At 45.9% G+C, this 18,501-nt stretch overlaps 2 protein-coding genes and 1 pseudogene across 8 annotated transcripts in view; 1 reads left to right on the top strand and 2 right to left on the bottom strand.

Annotated features, from left to right (window-relative positions):
* Nucleotides 1–7,842, bottom strand: part of LOC8024620 (long-chain-fatty-acid--CoA ligase 5) — a 30,903-nt gene extending 23,061 nt beyond the window's left edge. Inside the window, exons 1-4 of the mRNA XM_002406385.5 lie at nt 7,019–7,842; nt 4,393–4,498; nt 3,451–3,518; nt 2,461–2,559 (exon numbers count right to left, since the gene is read on the bottom strand). Coding sequence (XP_002406429.3) covers nt 2,461–2,559; nt 3,451–3,518; nt 4,393–4,498; nt 7,019–7,156 — 411 coding nt within the window. The 5' untranslated portion in view covers nt 7,157–7,842. The remainder of the gene's footprint in view (nt 1–2,460; nt 2,560–3,450; nt 3,519–4,392; nt 4,499–7,018) is intronic.
* A 4,060-nt stretch (nt 7,843–11,902) lies between these two features.
* LOC120844244 (myocyte-specific enhancer factor 2) overlaps nt 11,903–18,501 on the bottom strand; it is a 155,318-nt gene continuing 148,719 nt past the window's right edge. For all 7 annotated transcript variants that reach the window (XM_040502934.2, XM_040502932.2, XM_040215902.3 and 4 more), the window contains one exon: nt 11,903–16,937. In XM_040502934.2, the coding sequence (XP_040358868.1) occupies nt 16,649–16,937 (289 nt within the window). In that variant the 3' untranslated portion in view covers nt 11,903–16,648. The remainder of the gene's footprint in view (nt 16,938–18,501) is intronic.
* On the top strand, nt 14,347–15,065 carry LOC8024619 (annotated as a pseudogene).

Genomic DNA, 18,501 nt, shown 5'->3' on the forward strand with positions numbered 1-18,501 from the left:
TAATTATGATGCTAGCACAGGAACCTTGAGTGACCGTCAGCGAGCCATTTCCATTCATTCAAATTAATTAGCAGAAAAGAAGAAAAAGAAGACATGAGCAATGGGCTATTGTTTTGCGCATAGCCACTGCTGTAGCCTACTGTTCCGTGCCACTGGATTATATAGAGACTTTCTGCGAAAATTGGAGTACAAGCTGCGCTGTTCAAAACGTTCTGTGCCAACTCTTGCATTCCATTGCAGAAATTGCCGAGTTCTAAGCCCTTTCATCTGTTCAACATTGCTGGAAACCAGATGGGAGGAAGCGTAATTTGAACAACAAGCCAACTTAAGCTCGGTAAAAAAAATAACTGAGCTGTCCCGAGTTCATTCACAGTACAATCGCACCAACAGCTGCGACACGTCTAGGCAAAGTCTTCGGAAACCGGCGTTGCGTTCGCGCACCATGGAGTGTGTGAACAAATGTGTTCTGGACAAAACAGACATTTGTTTTGTTCCAAACGCCTTTGTCTCTTTTTTGTTCCGGAGCGCGCGAAACCACGTCTCCTGACACGAGCACTTGGCATTGACAGTGCTACAGCGCCATTTTGTCATCCGATTTTTTTTCTTTTTCTGGAGAGTGCACGCAATGGGTTTCGGAAAAAACAACTGTCCCTCCCCCTCCCCCCCCCCCCCCCCAAGTTTGTTAATGCTGTGGCATAACTCAGTGGTAAGATCTCCAGCGGACCCAGGTTCGATTACCACAGGCGGCGGGCAATCGTTTTCAAGGATTTGGCAACGTCAACGACAGAAACCCTACGTCGCCAACTACAACATCAAGAATGGACGTCATTTCCAGTGGTAAGAAGAGCCCATGGCAGCTATCGCTGTAAAACGGTCTCGTCTGAATTGAACGCGCTATGTCCACTCTCACTGCATGCCTCATCAACTCCATGCCTTGGTGTATGTGCGTGCATGCATGCATTCAACGATCGCACGGGATTTAAGAGGCGACGAATTAACCACGCGCATCCAAACGACCAGCCCATATGCAAACAAAAAAGAATAAGGTTTTCCCGTTCCTTCCTTTTCGCTCGTTCTACGCCTCGCTGACCACGCAACGCAACGGTGCACTTTCCCTTTCCACGTGGCTAGGCCCCTCCTCTCCCCAAGGTCGCCGGAGCGACGCTCTTGCAAGCAACGTGTCGAGCATTTCGAGGATCCGAATTCCTAAAACAAACAAGTGTGCACTGCATTCGTGCCAATATGGCACATATTATTTTTATTACCGCCCCATACTGGCCCTCTGCTTTGTAAGTGTACCTGCTGAGAATTACAAGGGAGGGGCGGGGACAGGACTTGGTGAACAAGTTTTTGATTGCTACGTCTGCATGTCGCTGCCTTGTCACCTGCCTCTGCATTGCTATCGAATGCATTTTATTAAAAGAATACGACAAAAACAAAATCGGGTTTGGTGGCATCGCAATATGGTAGTTTCTTTATGGTAACTCTGCTGGTCCACGTTACCAGCAGAGTTACTACAAAGAAACCACCATATTGCGATGCCACCAAACCTGACGTACCAGCCAGGCTCGATGCGAGCCAAGGTCAAAAATGAGCGTCATTTTAAGATATTCTTACTACACAGCAGGCATGTTTGAAAGGGTCTGTAAACTTTTCTAAAAAAAAAACACGAACCGAGATCATGGCACAGCAGCGTATGAAAGTAGAGCTGTGCAAACATCATAGCTCAAGATTTTAATCAATAAAAAAACAATACTGATATAAAATTTACTTGACTACAGACAGCTCTGACTGTACTCCTTTTCTGGGTTGCTATCGCTCAGAAATTCACATCTTATTACTCCTTATCTGGCCTTGTATCAGCTGTATGATTAGATTCGACCTACAGGGTGTTCTCGAGCGCCATTCAGCCGTAAAGAAATTTGCATAAATAAACCAATTAACTGATTGCAATCAAACTTTTCACACAGGTGCCTTTAGGTGGTGCATTTATCATCAAGAAAAAAATGTCAACTATAAAATAAATATCAGTGTTTTCTCATGCACACAAGAAAAACGGCATAAACCGTCTGGGTCACGCAGCCACTCACGGACGGCACAACGTAAAGCAAAAACACGAAAGCTGGCATCCAGCAGGTGCAAGTGAAAACAGCCTAAACCAGACAGTTCTGGACGCTTCCCTTCCTATCCGTAGAAAAAAAACAAAAGATGTGTGTTTTCAGGCTTATATTTCCTCTAAAACTTAACACTCATGAAATTTGAATATGATAAATTCACCACCCAAAGACATCTTTGCAAAAAGTTTCACTAAACTCCGTTCACTAAATTATTTATAACAAAAAATTATGCCTGGATAGCGCTTGAGAGCACACCTGTATTGTACGAGGAGTCTCGACCCATTGAATGGGTCAACTGTTGAACTCCTTAACTGCTAAAAAGGAAGGCAGGGTCGACACTTACCTCGAGACTTCCTCGGCAGTTCACAGTGACGATGCTCTTCTCGGGCTCCTGTCCCAGACCAAGGAGGCCCGAACCAAACTGCTGGCATTTCTCCAACAGCTGGGCCATCGTACAATGCTAAATTAGCGGCATCCCAGTTAACAACCGTCAGGAATCACTAATTCGAGGATTCGAGACCCACACGAGTAGAGAGGTGAGTTTTCTTATAAAAGCTTTCTAGCCAAAAAATAAAATAAAAATAATCTGTACAGCTGTTTTTTTTCTTATTTCGTGCTGTTTTAGAGATCAAGCCAAGCTTCTTGGTGAAATGTTGGCTCAAACTACCTTTGCAATTAATTTTTCGAATTAGTTGTTTGCTGCACGCTAACAAGCACATTAGGTGGACCAGCATTTTTAACTATACTCTGTTTCACCTTATAATGTACCGCAGGAAAGGCTACAAGCGCGAGCTCCTTGCTCAGGGCACATCTTGGCAGCACAAGCTCTCGTGCGTTAAAAGTAGCTCCCAACGCTATCAGCTCGCGCTTGTAGCCTTGTCTGCGGTACAACATAAGGTGAAACGGAGTATAGTTTCCTGCAGCAGTTTGCCACCTGTCACAAGTCGAGCCACTAAAAAAGAAGTTGGCCACCTTGAGCAAACAAAAATGTAAGTGCACGAACGAGCTGATGTAAATTTAACGTTCTGGCAAAAATTCGGAGACTAAGGTCAAATAAAAGACAGTAAAAACACACGAGTCCTGTGTATCTGCTGTCCCCTACGTCGCCTCAGTCTAGGGGTTCTTCATAATTATGGCAACCTTTTAGCAGGTTAAGATTTAAGTCGCGGGGGCTAGATGGCGCCAGTCGTTGCCGAACTCATAGGGGGAAGTCAAATGTTGATCTATCCATTCATTGCTCCCCACAGTTTAGTTCTAATAGAACTGCTTGCTAGAACGTCCCCCTCCCGCAGTCGACTGGACTTCCTGTTTGCGCCGAAGGAACAATGCACACCTCATCGTAACTGATCCAGCGTAGCTCAGTGAGTCCTTGGCTCCAGTATCCAAACGCTTTCTTGTTATCTGCAAAAAAAGAAAAAGACAATCACATGTTCATTACAACTATTTTTTCTTTTTTAGTTTACAAGATCACTACTACAAATAGTCAAAAGAAGTAAAAGAAAAGGTTACTCAGAAATAATACAGAAATCAGGAGGCCAATCAGCCCGTTTCCAAGAACTATAGTAGGTGACAGGTTATGAGTTCAGGGGGAAGCTCCTCCTCCCACCTCTTTCCACTTTAGCAGACTGAATGCTGGAGAAGGTTTCCCCCTCTCCAGCATTTTCATTGCCAAGATGCAAAAAAGTGGAAGGAACTTCTATTAAAGTACTGGTGCTGGATTGACCATATTAAGTAAATTGCCTAATAAGCCAAACTATCGTACATATTTCGAGGTAACATAAATTAAATGTAAATGTAATGCATTTTTTAGGTTTATTACTTGGGTAAGTACAGCAAGTTAGTGAAGGCCTTATCAAATGTTATCTACTCCTTGAGCCAACATCCCACCAATATTTTTTTTTTTTTTTTTTATTTTCTCGTAGGTCGATTTTCTCTATTCCCCTCTTTTGTGCATAACCTGCGTTCTTCCGTTCACACATGCCTCAAACCTGGCACGCAAGTGGCCAGTACCCTAAACATCTCGAGAAATCTACCACATGCCTATCAGGCTGCTGGCTGCCTTGCCTCAAGATAAATCCAGACGCGCGTCACAGGCCACGAATAGAACAAAACCAGCTGAGAAAAAGAAAGATTCTAGTCTCGCGTTTCGAAGACCAACACTGAGACAAGACTAAAGTGCTATGGCTGTCACAGACATTGCATAAAGGACACTTAGGTGCAGTTCTGCTTGTAAATAAGATGAAAGGACGGTTCCGGGCAGTCACGTTTTATTTACCATTCAATGTCCTCCCTAGCAAGATGGCCTCGTAGACTGTTGTCACTTTGCTCTTGCACTCGTCCTTGGACGATTCAATAGCAGACACTCGTATCCGTTCAGGTCCCTCGATAAAGAAAAACAAAGAAAAAGGAAAGGAGTTAGATGAAATGCCACAAGGACCTACTTCTCTAAATAAACAGGCGTAAACATGACCAGAAAGTCAGTGACACAGAACTTCGTGCTCTCCATGCTTGCTCGCTCTTTTTTGTCCCAGACCCTTTCCCTCCAATGGGGAGAGAAGGAAACAAAAGTTTCTGCCTTGCAGATGTATGTAAAGCTTCAGTGAGTTTTTTTTTTTTTTTGAGAGGGAGAGATTTTTTTTTTTTTTTTTGGTGAACTTGGAACTATGCAATGACATTGGACGCATGCGGTGCGATAACTACCACGGGGAGAATTAAACGCTTCTAAGCTTAATAATTGCCTCTAGTGTATGCTTGTGCTAGATATTTTCTTTCTTTGTATGCCTGCTAGATATTTTCATCTGAGATAATGAACTTTGCCTCAAGTGACCCGTTTTATAGTCCTCTTAAAATGAAATTCACTGGAGAGCGCACTAGCAGGATGTGTTTGAAAGGTTTGCATGTCCTTAAAAGGCAGATATGCAAAAAAATATGTAAAACAGTAAAAAAGAAAAGGGCCCCTTTTCTAATGCATCATTTTACCTGTTATGGTATTTACAGACAAATATTTTCCCAGTCATTCTTGCATGCAGCTATGCGCTAATAAAGAAAATGTGATAACTGCTTCCACACAAACAATATCTTTGACATACCCAACAAAACTGTATTTCTTATCAACCTCTTATCAAATTTATTTGGTCGTACACAGCTGTAATACAGAGTTCGGACACTCAGGAAGCAGCTCTTACAATTTTTCCTTGAAAATGCTGATCCCTGGTCAATTTCTGGTTCATCAAACTTCACAAACAAAAAGGAAGTTTCATTCATGCTAGCATAATCTCCTCTATCACAGAAGAGAGCCCCCTCTGTGCAATGACATGCTTGCTTCACTTAGTGTAATTGCCTTCATGATCAGTGATATCAGGAGGTGAAAGGGTATTGGAGAGATAACAGCAATATTTACACACGGGATCCACCGTGCTGTAAAATTATCAAACGTTCTCATTTAAAAGATACCAAACTGATATAACTTGTGGTTGAGAATGGTGTTCGTAAATACTTAGTAAAAGGGTAAATTATTCAGCATAATCAGGGTTCTATTTCCCCACATTACATTTGGAAGGTTAAAGTTGCCACCCAGAGGTAAATAGTCAGGTAAATTTATCTTTGAGGATAAGTGATAGCAACGTATCAATCAACATTGCTTTCAACTAGGGATCATAGACAAAACCTGAGGTCTCTCAACTTCTTTGAAAAGCACCTCTTTGGAAACGAATGATAATGTCTCGCTGAACATCGATTCCCCCGACTATCTTGTCGGTCTCAGTCAACATTCTTCCTGATTGCGCCCTCAAGAAAGTTGAATGATGATGACGATAGTGATAATAATTATGGCTGGGCATCTGGTCGATTTACCTAACCGATTAATCAATTAATGCTTTAACCGTGATTAATTTTTTTTAACTGGTAAATCAATTAAGTTTTGGCAAACAAAAAAGAAAAGTCAAAATGCAACGCTTTTACCACGCAGATGTGGCTGAGTACACCTGTATGAAGGCAAGCTTTAGAAGAAATTTTTACCTAACGTGAACTGTAGCGGCAAGAATTTTATCTCTAAACAAGTGGAGAAGATTATACGTGTGCCGGCCACTTCAATATTGTGTGAGTGTCCATTTAGCGCAGCAGAGACTGTGAAGAATCAGAGGAGTTTGTCGTTGCCGGAGAATATCAACAAACCTCTCTGCCCTTGCGGATGAGGTAATAATTTGCGTGTGGGGGACTTCAACCACACATCAAGGTTGATTTAAAATCCAAATTTGCACAGTGCCATTTAGGACATACTCAGCAGAGGCAAAACATTTAATTTTTTTTTTTTACAATTAATTGATTAAAGTGTGGCAATTAATCTGGATAAGACTTATCACTGACGTCCAGCCCTAATAATAATGAAAACAGACCTATTTTAATTACTTTTCTTTTAGATTTGTAACTTATGAGGTTCACAGATGTAAATTCCTGACAACTATGTGAAGATTTTAAGTTCGACATATTTTCTGGGACCTAAGGAAATGAGGGGGGTGGCGTTCTCTCCCGAAACTTGAGCAAAATACAGACATGCTAGGATCCATAGCTTCTTAACCAAAATCCCACCAACGATTTATATATTAAAAAAGAAAAATCGAGACGGAACTTTGAAGTTACTTGGAGAGAGATTGAGCAAGTTACCTCCTTCACCTTTTCCTACTTGAGAAGCCTGTCATCTTAAGAAAACTGGTTCTGACCGCAATGCCACGGGGAAATAGCAGCAATTGAATGAAGTTGCGTAGAGGGAAGTTTGTTAAACCAGACCAAGAACGGGGAAGAGAACATTAAGAGGTCTTTTTCTCGATGCCCGGCGCTACCGGTTCACAGTGACACAAAGTTCCGACGTTCAAATCTTCGCAAAATGTCCAGCATGCACTTACCGGCAAAATCCGACTCTGACAAGCGATGAGCTCTCGGTCCGCCGCACTGCCGATATTGGACCACTGCCGACACGAGGAAAGAGATTCCCATTTCGAGCAGACCGCAAGAAGGCGTCGGGCGAAGAGCAACTTGGACATTGACGGAGCACTTCGTGCGAAGGGAGAAAAATGTCCTTAAGCACGCGACGCCAGACTGAATTTGCACCGAGTTTAAACGAGGACAACGAGCGCATTCAACAAGTGGCGCAGCTCTCAAATGCTCCGCTGACCGTGCGATCGTGCCGCCACTGCCTCCAGCACCGACGAATGCGGAAAAGTGATGAGAGAAGGAGGTGCCGGAAAAAGAACAAAAAAAGGAAAAGAAAAGTACTATGAAACGCGAAGCTTATCACTCTAATCCGCGCTTGCTCTCGGTGGGGTCCGTGGTCCGTAGCTCATTCGGGGTATCTGTTTTCCTCGTAGCACTAGTGGCACTCTGCCTGCTCCATCACTTTTCTTTTTGAGAGACACTATAGAGGATCACTTGACACCTCCCCCAGCCGACTGACGTCGTTGCCGCAGCCCCCGTGGCCCCGGTGCAGCACAATGTGTCGGGCTGTCTCTTTACGGCCTTCCCGCCACGTGGCTACTCACTATTTAAACGTAAAACGGCAACTACGGCAACTACCGCCGACTACCTCTACGGCTACTCGACAACCCCGCCGACCCCACTGCTCGCCACAACCGTTCTCTGCCTGCCTTCTCCCTCTGCCTTCTCCGCCAATATCCATCCCCGAGCTCTTCTCCTTCTCTCCTTCTCCCCTCTCCCTTCCCCCCTCTCTTTCTCTTCTCTTCTCTTCTCTTCTCCTCTCTTCTCTTCTCTTCTCTTCTCTTCCCTTCCCTACCCCCCCCCCCCCCGTTGGATTGGATCGTGACGGCTAGGGCGCGAATCTGCAGCCCAGTGTAGCCACACAGAGCGCCGAATACGCCGAGTTCGGCTAGGTTTGATGCAACACTGCCAACTCTGCTCAGCCCGCTCCATAATCCACACCGTGGTTTATGGAGCGGCTCGAACATGGGCTCAACCGCTCAACCAGGACATCTGCGTCGTGCATCCCCGACGCGCGCAGCGGAGTTTTTGAACTCCTTCAAAACGGTTTTGAACTCCTCGGTAGTTTTAACAGTTTACAACCCTAGACGATGCAATGTAATGTTTACAACTCCCGAAAGATAGCCCACCCCTATTTTTGGCTCGATTTGCTATATTCTTTTGAACACCGAGAGATAATAGTAGTGTTGGGGATCATTGATGACCTCGGCGTAAATGCGGCTAGTTAGCTATGGCGGGAGGGATATAAGTGAACGTTACTGCCTGGGAAGTACAGTAATCTTTGCTTCGTTGCCCCTTGCCATCATACAAAGCTTGGAAGAGACACAACCTAAAAATGGCAATTTTTTCAACTTTTCTTGATTGTACACCGAAAGTTAGTAATTCCATATTTTCACCCGATTTGCTCTTGACGGCCCTGCATTAAAGGGGTCCTGCAAGGACTTTTTTACTGGTTTTTAATTTGCACCGAATCTGAGCGCACTGAACGTAGTAACTTAACGAAACCTTTCTTTTTTCGAATTTCGCTTTAGTTTAAAAGTTATAGGCAAATTAAAACTACAAAAACAAGCAAAAAATAACCTCCTTCATGACGTCCTTGGTTGCTTGAGTGGCCGTGAACTAGAGGAGGGGTAGTGAGCTTGGCGAGTGACGGAGGTCGTCTCGCCTCCGGCCACGACGAGAGAAGAGGGGAAGGAAGAACTCCCTTTTTCCCGAGAATGCCTTTTGTGTGTCACAGAAGTCGCTATTGTCCCCCTACAAGATTATAGAAGATTAACCCGTCGCTCAAAATTCGTACAAAAGCAGCCGCTTCGGTGGCTGGAACGACTAGGCCATCCTCTCGACATCAGCCTCGCCGTAGCTTCGCTCGTCTTGAGACGACCTACGTCACGATTGCGTTGGACGTCACGTGGTCTCCACTAGGCCTTCTCCGAGCGCTTGCCAGAGTGGGCCGTTTATAACGAAAAATACAGCCACCAGGCTCAAAATACCAACGTGAGATTGCCATTTACGGATATTGTGGATCATATTCAACCTATTTTTGAACACGACGGGAATATTTCAAATATTGTTGAAGTATCCCTTTAAAGGGAAGATGGGGCACTTCTACATTTGAGAAAAAACGCTTGAATTGCGTTCATTTGGCCTTTAGAATAACAGATATCAAAATTATATTTCAATGCGACGCGCCGGAGAGTTACAAGAGCAATTTCAAAATATAGCTGAAGCCCCGCCCCCCTAGCCTTGGGCAGCCAAAAGAGCCGTCGATGACGTCATGGACAGCGACTGTCTTTCGCGTTTTTCTCGCGTTTAACAATACTTACGCAGCAAATGATTTGGGTATTCGGGTTCATGGGGTAAAAATACACTAGAATTCACTTCTAACTCATTTTTTCCGAGAAGCTCCGTAGCTTCCCTTTAAGGGAGGGGCTAAAAAGGCTGGAGCCCAGGGCCACGCCTGAAGAAACTGGAGGGAGGTTTTCGCTTGGCTCTCAGGGCGGGACCGTGGGGGGGCCCTCGTTCGGGTAGCCCTTTCTCCCTTGTAGGTTAACAGAAGGCCCCCAGAAAAGAGGCATTTTTCGCTTCTTCTTGTGTTGTTGCTGGCGTGTCAAACAACCACTTTGGTCGTAAATCAATTTGGCCTGGGACAGTTGCCTCTCGTTGGCTTCTTCAAAGGGCTTTTCCTCTACAGGGTCAATTTACTTTTTCCAGCGCCAACCATACTTCGCTTCATCTCGTGTTGAACCACAACGGAAGGCTAGGGGCCTCCACAGCCAATCAAGTGCCAGTCCAGAGGTGTCGTCACGCACTAATACATGCTTGAGGAGCCAGGCAAAATCACTTCTGAACTTGCGGTTGATTGGCTTTGCTTTCTTTTTTTCAGGTCGTTAAAAACCAATATTTTGATGGAGGGGATTATACTGAACGACTGTACTTTCTGGGTGGCACTTATGTGTTTTGAAGCCACAATATTTGGCTTAACAACAGAAAATGTTTTACGGTGGCTGAGTTGCTAAGGGTCCCTTCTTGTTTGTGCATCTGTATGGCAGCATTAGCCCAGGGCCCGGAAATCTCATAATCCGGCCCTGGCTCTTGATGTTAGGTGGGCTATCTCGGGATTTCATGGTTTGCTACATGTTGTTAAGCGTTGGTGTAAAAAAATTAATGTTATTTTATCTTGGTGCAATACGGCTAGAGTACAATATATTAATTTCAATCATTGACTTTAAATCCCAAAGGAGAAAAAAAAAAATCCAATGGCTTTTTAGGTTTGACAACGATTTTCTTAAAATTTGCACAATGCCGTTTTCGGCACGACGGAACGATGCAGAAGTTTGTATCTCAGGTTCAACAAAAGTTTGCGTCGTCACTTTTTTCAATGCTGTTTCATAAAAAATTAATTTTGAGTGGCTCTTCACACTTTGCAGCAAAATCCCCACCCCCAATAATCTTGGGGGTCATTTTTGGACCCCACTGAACGTGTTTAGTCCATATCACATGAGCGAATGATGTTTTAGCAAACAGCAACCGGTCATGTAAGCGAATCAACGTTTTAGCGAATACCTGGGGCGCTATTTTACTCACACTGCTTCGGGGCGACGGTCTATGGCGGCTCATTACAAAAATGTACACCCAACTGGCCCACCCGTAAACCCCATTTTGCGGCAGCCTACATTTGCTAAAGTGTCTTTCAATGAAAAGTCAGCGTTCGCTAAAATGTTGTTCGACCAACCGAGTGCCACCCGAACATGTTCATATAACAAAAACGTTCAATGCGCAACGCGCATTGAATGTGCAAAGAATTGCAGTTTTTATTGTATGGTTTGAATAAACAAGTTACATACACAGAGGAACATTCGTCGCTGTAAGCCGGGAACTATTGAAATCATCAATTCCCAGTGGAAAGCGAAAATGGCTATGCGGCATGTTCTCCAAGAAAATCTGTAGTGAAAATGTACTCATATGCCAGCAAGAGCGCACTGCAATTCGTAAGAACTCTACTGTAGCTGCAAAGACATTCGATCCGACGATTTTGAGCCCCTTCAGTGCCTTACCTGTATCCAGCAGATCAATCTCCAAATGAGAGTGGGACTCCACCAACATCGCCGCAGACCCTTGGAGTCCGCAGACCACAGTTCAAGAACGCCGATTTTAAGTGTTGTGGTTAGTTCATCGAACATTTTAGCGGGGAGACAAATCTGACAGGCTAAACCAGGGGATCGCTCGCTAAGCTGGGTGGTGTTTCATGGAGGGGTATTCAATAAAAGGCCACTTCACCCCTCTCTCGAAAACGAGTTTCTACGCCTGTAAAGAAGCATTTGGAACTTATTGATGTTCTCATTTTTTCACAAAAGCTGACTGCAGCAAGATACAACTCGCAGACAAAACTAATTGGCTGTCACTCCTGTCATACAACTGTTCTTAACCAAAGTAGTCGGGTCACATGATGTGGGCGAGATGGGTGAATGGCTGGCTTAAGAACAGCTTCAGGGGCAATTGCAGATATCGCCGGTGTAGATTCAACACAGAACAGCAGACAAGCCCACTGATGGCAACAAGTGAAGTAATAATTGGGCACGGGCAAGCTCTGAAATACTACTAGGGCACAAAGCGAGAGCAAGTTTTGACATCTTACGAACTCTGGTTTGCACTATGCATAACTAAAAGCAGTAGTTACCGGTGCAGAGCAACTATACTGTAAAGAAGCGCAACTATATATACCTTGTCACCGTCTTTGTCACTTGCACCGACAACAGAACTTTTTGGGGCACGCGAGAAAACAAGACATGACGAGATGCCATGAATGAACCGCATTTATTTCTTCTCGTTTTTTTTTTTTTTTTTCACAGGCAGATAAAAATAGTACACAACGATCTGCTTCGTGTGAAGTGTAATCTTTTTTTCTCTTTCTTACTTCTTTTGTTGGGTGTTGGTCTGTCCATCAGTCAAACAGACACACTGAGAGCAATCTATGTAACAACCAACACAGTGTGCGCGATCTGGCCTCTGTGGGGAAAGAAGGGGGTAAAAAAAAAAAGAAAAACAGAGAACGAGGTGTCACAAAAAACATTCTCGAGGGGAAGAGGCTGGCATGAGTTTCTCTCCCCAAAAGACGGCAACGTTCCTTTCGTAGCCACGCGCGTGATAGTGACTGCCGCGTCATCGCAGAGAACACTTGTAACCTCGGCCGTTGTGGAAAACTAATTTCAGAAATCCGGTTCCCGGTTTCTTAAACTCAAGCTGGGGCCGATCGTAGAGGCTCGTCGTACGACCAATCAAACCCGCAGTCTTCCAAGAAGCACGGCCTCCTTCAAGTACAAGCGCACATTACAAGTTCACGTTTCTCGCCGAAAGATTTGTAAGTAGCGTTTTTCCCCGAAGTATGCACGCAGCTATTGCACGTTGGAGGGGTCTTTTGATTGGCAAGAAGAACAGCCCTGTATAGTTTTTCTGGCTTCCCAGGGTTCGGTTTTGATTCTGCTACAGTGTACAACCGTATTGCACATGCACGGATCTTTTCTTTTTAAGGGCTCTTGGACTACGACATGTTTGTCCCGTGTTCGGCGCACCTTCCGACTTTAAAAGGGCAGACGGTAAGGTGATGACCAGCATCATTCGCAAAAAGCTAAGGGGGCGGGAAAGAAATAAAAGGGAAAAAGTCGTTTCCGTGAACTTCCGCCGTGCAAAAACGGCTTTCTCGGCGACCGAAAGTCCTTCGACGAACGAGATGAAAGAGGTCAAAAGGGAAAAGCAAAGTCTCTGCGCAATGCATCCTTCTTTTCGCAAAGAAAAAAAAAAATATTGAAGAAACTTTGGCACACACACACAAAAAACTGAAACAGAGAAAAGCACAATATTAAGCGGAAACAAACTCTCAATACTGCTATGCGAGAACGAATTCAGCAACGCCTCTATGTCTGCATGGCACAGCGTTTTGCACGTTCAAAAATTCCTCTTCGGCGAAGGCGGGGCCTTGCAAAACCCCCCACGCTATCGCGCGTCTCTTCGCCCCCTTTTTGTTGCTTTAAACATATGTATATATATAATATGCGTAACATTCATAGAGTCATTTTTTTGCATTTATTATACACACTTAAAAAATGTAATATATTATATGTGAAGGGGGAACGAGGGGCATGAAGGGATGTATCTTTACACTAAAAAAGAAACAACAGAAGACGAAATATAATATCAGAAGAATGGGGAAAAAAAAAATTACAATGGGTGTTGGAAGGAAACAAAAAATAGAAAACACATTATAGACAACCAAAAGAAAGGAGGAAAAAAAACTTGCACTGCAATATATTAAACTCATCTCAATAGATTACAAAACTCGGGCAAGGAAATATTCACACAAACTGCTGCGCGTTCCAGACTTCCTGCCCTGGTGGCAGATTGCAACAAACACGCTTTAAAAACTCTTCCATGACAAGATAGGGGGAAAAAAGCTCGCCAGACAAAAAACGAAATTACTCGTGAACACGACAATCATGCCAGCCTCTTCGACGCCGTGTGCATTCCTATAAAAAGTCTACGCCTTTTTTTTTTGTTAAAAAGACATAATAAATAAAAGAGTCGCGGAAAAAGTCCCTCCGTAACTTCGACGGCTTATTTTGCCTTTTTTTCCTTCGAATTTCTAATCCTATAAACAAAAATAAAGAAGGAGAATTTGTTTTGAAGTGTCTTTTTCGTAGGCCTCGCAGAAATGTGCCGCTGTTTCGCTTCGGTCGTCGCAGATGTCCGCAACATAGATGTTTCAACGTTTCGTAAGGCGGGAAAAGCAAACAACAGTCCAAGGAAAAAAATCTACTGTCTACAACTCTACGGTGTGGCTTGGTTCCTCTGAACAGTTCGACTTTAACAACTACAACAAACAATGTGGGATCTTTTTTTTTTTTCTTTTTTTTTCTCTTTTCGTACAGTGTCTACATTGTCATCTTTCTTTCAACTCTCTCGTTAAGGCATCGTCGTCGCTTGATGGCGTGTGGAAGTGAGGATGTGTTCTTTGCATGTGTGTGTATCGCGCTTCTTTTCTTTAAAAGCTGTGCCCCGACACGATCGTCCGCGAAACATTGTCGGCTGTCGTCGAAAGAATGCCAATCAAAAAGTCGTCGACAAGATTGCGACGAAACCTGCGTCGTTTGTCCTTTTCTCCCAACGATTTCGACGTCCAGAGTGAAAGATGCAAGGCGGAAGAAGAATGAAACGCTCTGCGACCCAATAGAAACGCGGCAACTGACGTTTCTGCATCTTCGTTCGTCGGCAAGCAGCAGGGGCTTGCGGGCAGAACGAAAACCGGAACGGCGAGAAACGCAAAAGTCCATATTCCGCGAGAGGAAGACACGCAACGGAAAACACAGACGACTATGACGACGCGCGGGGGAAAAAGACAAATGCGAGCCTGTTGAAACGAATTTCAAGTGGCCTCTCTCACGCCATCTCCCGCCTTCAGCTGAGAGGCGCTGGCTGTCGTCCGAAAACGTCGACAGGTCAACCGGACACTCGTAAAAAAAATTGTCGGCTCTTTCAGGACGTGCAGGGAAGAGGGGCGAGGAAGAAAAACAGGGATGAGCATGTGCTTTCAAGTATGAAATATATATATGTGTATATATATTTATATGCAGCGTGTATAATAATAATAATAATAATAATAATAATAATAATTATAATAATAATAGTACTGAGACCTCGACGCATGATCGCCAGTGGTGCGCGCTGGCGGCGACGCCGCAGCGGGAAATATGCGCTTTTTTCTTTTCTCCTTTCCCCTTCTCCTCTTGGTATCGTATCTTTCTCGACGCCGCATGTTGTGTATCTGCGGTCAAAAAGGCACACGAGCACTACAATCACTAGAAACACATGCACTTTGTTTTTTTTTTAAAACACACACGACACGTGCATTTTTTGCAAAGTGGGGATGGGGGGGGGGGGGAAGGGGGGAGGAGGAGGGCGGCGTGAAAGGGAAAGAAGGAAACGGGAGGTAAGAGAGGAGAACAAGGCTCGCGGTGTAAGTGCTTTACGGCTAGCGGAATTACCAAAAATATGGCGTGTCGTCTCAACTGCTTCTCTTTTGCTCTGCGCGCCCTAGAAAGCCGGCTGGGGTTTGTGCCACGTGGTGCGGCTCCCCCCTCCCCTCCCGCCCCACCCCCTCCCCAATTTCCTCCGACAAAGCTCCCCCGATCGGTCGGGGGTGCGGAAACTGGGGGAGGGGGAGGCCGGGTCCGGGAGAGGAACGAGGTGTGGCTCTTCCTGCAACAACAACAACAACAACAACAACTAACTTTGGTATGCCAGAAAATTCACGACGTGCTGCGCTCTTCCCTACAAATGTTTCCCGCCGTCTTGGTCAGCTGGCTGGTAGTGGCGAAGGCTTTCCCACGTTTTCGGGGAGGGGGGGGGGGAGGAGGCGGGATAACACACGTGCTCGCTACGCGTCTCGCTCTACACGGCTTCTTTTTTTTTTTCCCCCCGTCTCGAGTGTTTTAAGACTACACTCCTCGGCGCGACTGAACGCCGGCGGAGTCTCTACGTGCGGCAGCTCGGAACCACGTCCACCTCTCGCCACGTGTCGTTTCGACAGAAATCGACGACGTATCTGCTCCCGAGAAAAAAATGTCCGGGAAGGGCCCGACGAGCTGAAGGCAGAGGGGCAAGAAAATCGCACAGGAAGCTGCGCAACGATTGTTGTCGACGCTTTTGTTTCGTCCTGTCCGCTGCGTCTCGTCTGGAGACCAAAGAAAACGCCCTCGCCGACTCCTTTCGAAGTCCTTTCCTCCGCTACCCTCTTTCCCCGAGGCCGCTGCCTGCGTTGTGCAGCCGTCCACTATCGCCGTTTAGTCGAAGTGAGGGGGACGAGTGCTGCCATCTACTTCATCATATTTACAGCCGCGGCGACGCTACGGTGAAAACGTTTCTGCAACGTCCCAAAGGTGGCATTCATCGCGGGAGCTGTGACCTCTCTGACCTTTCTTCGAACACCCCCCTTTCTCCTTGAGGGGAAAGGGGGCAAAAGCGAATGCAAAGTGGGAGGAAACCAAAGCGCTATGACTGTACATGAACGCACTCCACTTACGGGAGCCTTTCCGTGAAAAACGCGGGCACATTTTTACGGACTCTTTCCCGCGATAGTTTACGGGTGCCCTTGCCGTGTAAAGTACGGCAGCGCCAGTCGCCGCTCCGCGCAAGAAACAAATCGCCGAAGCGGGTGGCCGGCATCGAAGTTGCGACGGCCCCAACCATTTGGACGAGGTACGCCGGCGTCGGATGGCGAGAGAGAAGACGGCGACGAGAGTCGGAAACGAGGAGAACTGTTTGCAGGAGCGGGTGGTGGTGAAAGGAAACAAAAAAAGAGTCAAGATACACAAACACGCAATGACACACGCACGGAGAGGAGAACGACCCCCACGGAAAACGCACGCGCGGCACACTCGGTGTCGTATTTTTTCTTTCTCTCTCCTCGGAGAAAGGGAGGTTGACAAAACGGGGAGGCGGGGCACCACAGCCGAGTTGGAGGTCGGCCTTCCGTCGGCCAGGGGCCGGCCTTACGTCGGCCAACCGTCGGCGGAGAGCCGGGGGCGCTTGGCGCCGTCGTAGTCGCCCGAGGGGTCCGGCGAGGAAGACGTCGAGGGAGTCAGGGGGGGCTGTCCGGGGGGCGAGAGGTGGGCCGACGGTGGGCGGCCCCCCGACGAGGCTCCGCCCCCGTGGAGGGAGGAGTCTCCCCGCGGCGGGGAGATGGGCTCGCTCTTGATCCGGATGGGGAGCGGGGAGGAGGCCTGGGGGGGCGTGGCGCTTCCTAGGGACAGGTGAGAGCCCAGGACACCTGGGCTGCCACTGCGCAAACGGGACGACAGAGAGAGTTTGGTCCAGTTTCGCTTGCATCAGCGTTGCACAACATGACGCAAACAAGCAATTGCCACAGTTCCTCCCTGCCTAGTTCTCGCAACCGAGAGGGCGCAGTTAAAACTACAGTTAGTGACAGATGGAGGATAGCGGGCCGTCCCTCTCGGATGTCCGGCCTGCGCTTGTTTCCTACCTACGTGTTTTAGCCTGCCATTTTAAGTAATGTCGATGACTACTCTGGTGTGATGGAATTACGGACTCATGCGGGGCACCACTGTAGGTGGCAAGGTACGGCGTTTGTTAATACCCTGTTCGGGCAAGGTCCGAAAACACATTGATATTCCGCTAGCGTTAACTGTGTTGAGCAGTGTACAGTAGAACTGCTGTTTGTATCTCTCTGAGAAAATCTTACCGCTATGACAGGATCTTCACAAATTCAGTGCCTTCAAAGCCTGCACCGGTATAACAAGTCGAGGACTTCAACTTAGTTTCGCTAAATCTATCTTTATATTCATCAGTGTTTAACATATCTTATTGTACCGGCATTATGTGCCTACTTCAATCTTGCTTCCCTATATTCATATCCTGGTTTTGTCAGTCTTTGCTAGAAAGCGGTCCTACTAGGCAAAAGGCCTTACACGCTAACTTACCGTAATATCCGTAGAGGTAACCCGTTTAAAATCGAAGGAAAATCAGGTGAAAATAAGCAGTGGGCTAACTTTCAATGTGCATTAAAAAAAACTTTATAAAATGATTTTTTTTTTTAGATTTTGTTTTACAAAATAAAAATAGCAAATCATGCCAAAAATAGGGGCTGGTTATCTTTCAGGGGTGGGGTGGGGCATCTTTTGGGATATTACGGCAGATATGTATTATCTACCTCTCCTCTTGCAGAGTGAACGACTGTCATTCAGAACGGTCAAACAAAATTCTATCTAAATGCTCAATTTACCTCAATCCTACAGATAAACTCCGCACACACAGAATGCATCGGTTTTGCTCGCCTCCCCGCTCTCTCACGACTCTCTTGAATCTCTTGCGTGACACGCGACATGGTCACGCGGATACCCATTCGCTTCCCGCTTTTGATGTAGCAAAGTACGAACTACTAGTTAACAAGTCTCCCCTTTTGGCTCGGGGCATGAGCGTCCAGACCGAAATCTGGGGGTGGATTCAATTCACATTGGGAGACGTAAAAGATTTTTATCTTTCTTCTCAGTTATGTTTTTTTGTTGTTTCCCATGAAATTTGTGTCACACGTTTTGTGACAGTTTTCCGTGGCGCTCTGTTACACTTGTTTCAGGGATCTGAAAAACGTTCTGTGTCAAAAGCCATGAAGGGTAGACCGCTGACGCAACTGGAACAGTAGAGCTTATATGATTACGAATTTAAGAGTGTGCAAAGTCTGAAGAGAGCCACTGAACTTGTCAATGTGTCTTCAGTCACTCACAAGATGAGACCGGCAGGGAGGTGCACCCACAAAAACAACACAATTATAAAAAAAAAGTATATATTGCATTTCTGGAGCAGCATTTTGCTGACGTAGCCGAACACT

Source organism: Ixodes scapularis, unplaced genomic scaffold (assembly GCF_016920785.2).
Source record: "Ixodes scapularis isolate PalLabHiFi unplaced genomic scaffold, ASM1692078v2 PGA_scaffold11__112_contigs__length_91849675, whole genome shotgun sequence".
In the NCBI taxonomy this organism is placed as follows: Eukaryota; Metazoa; Arthropoda; class Arachnida; order Ixodida; family Ixodidae; genus Ixodes; species Ixodes scapularis.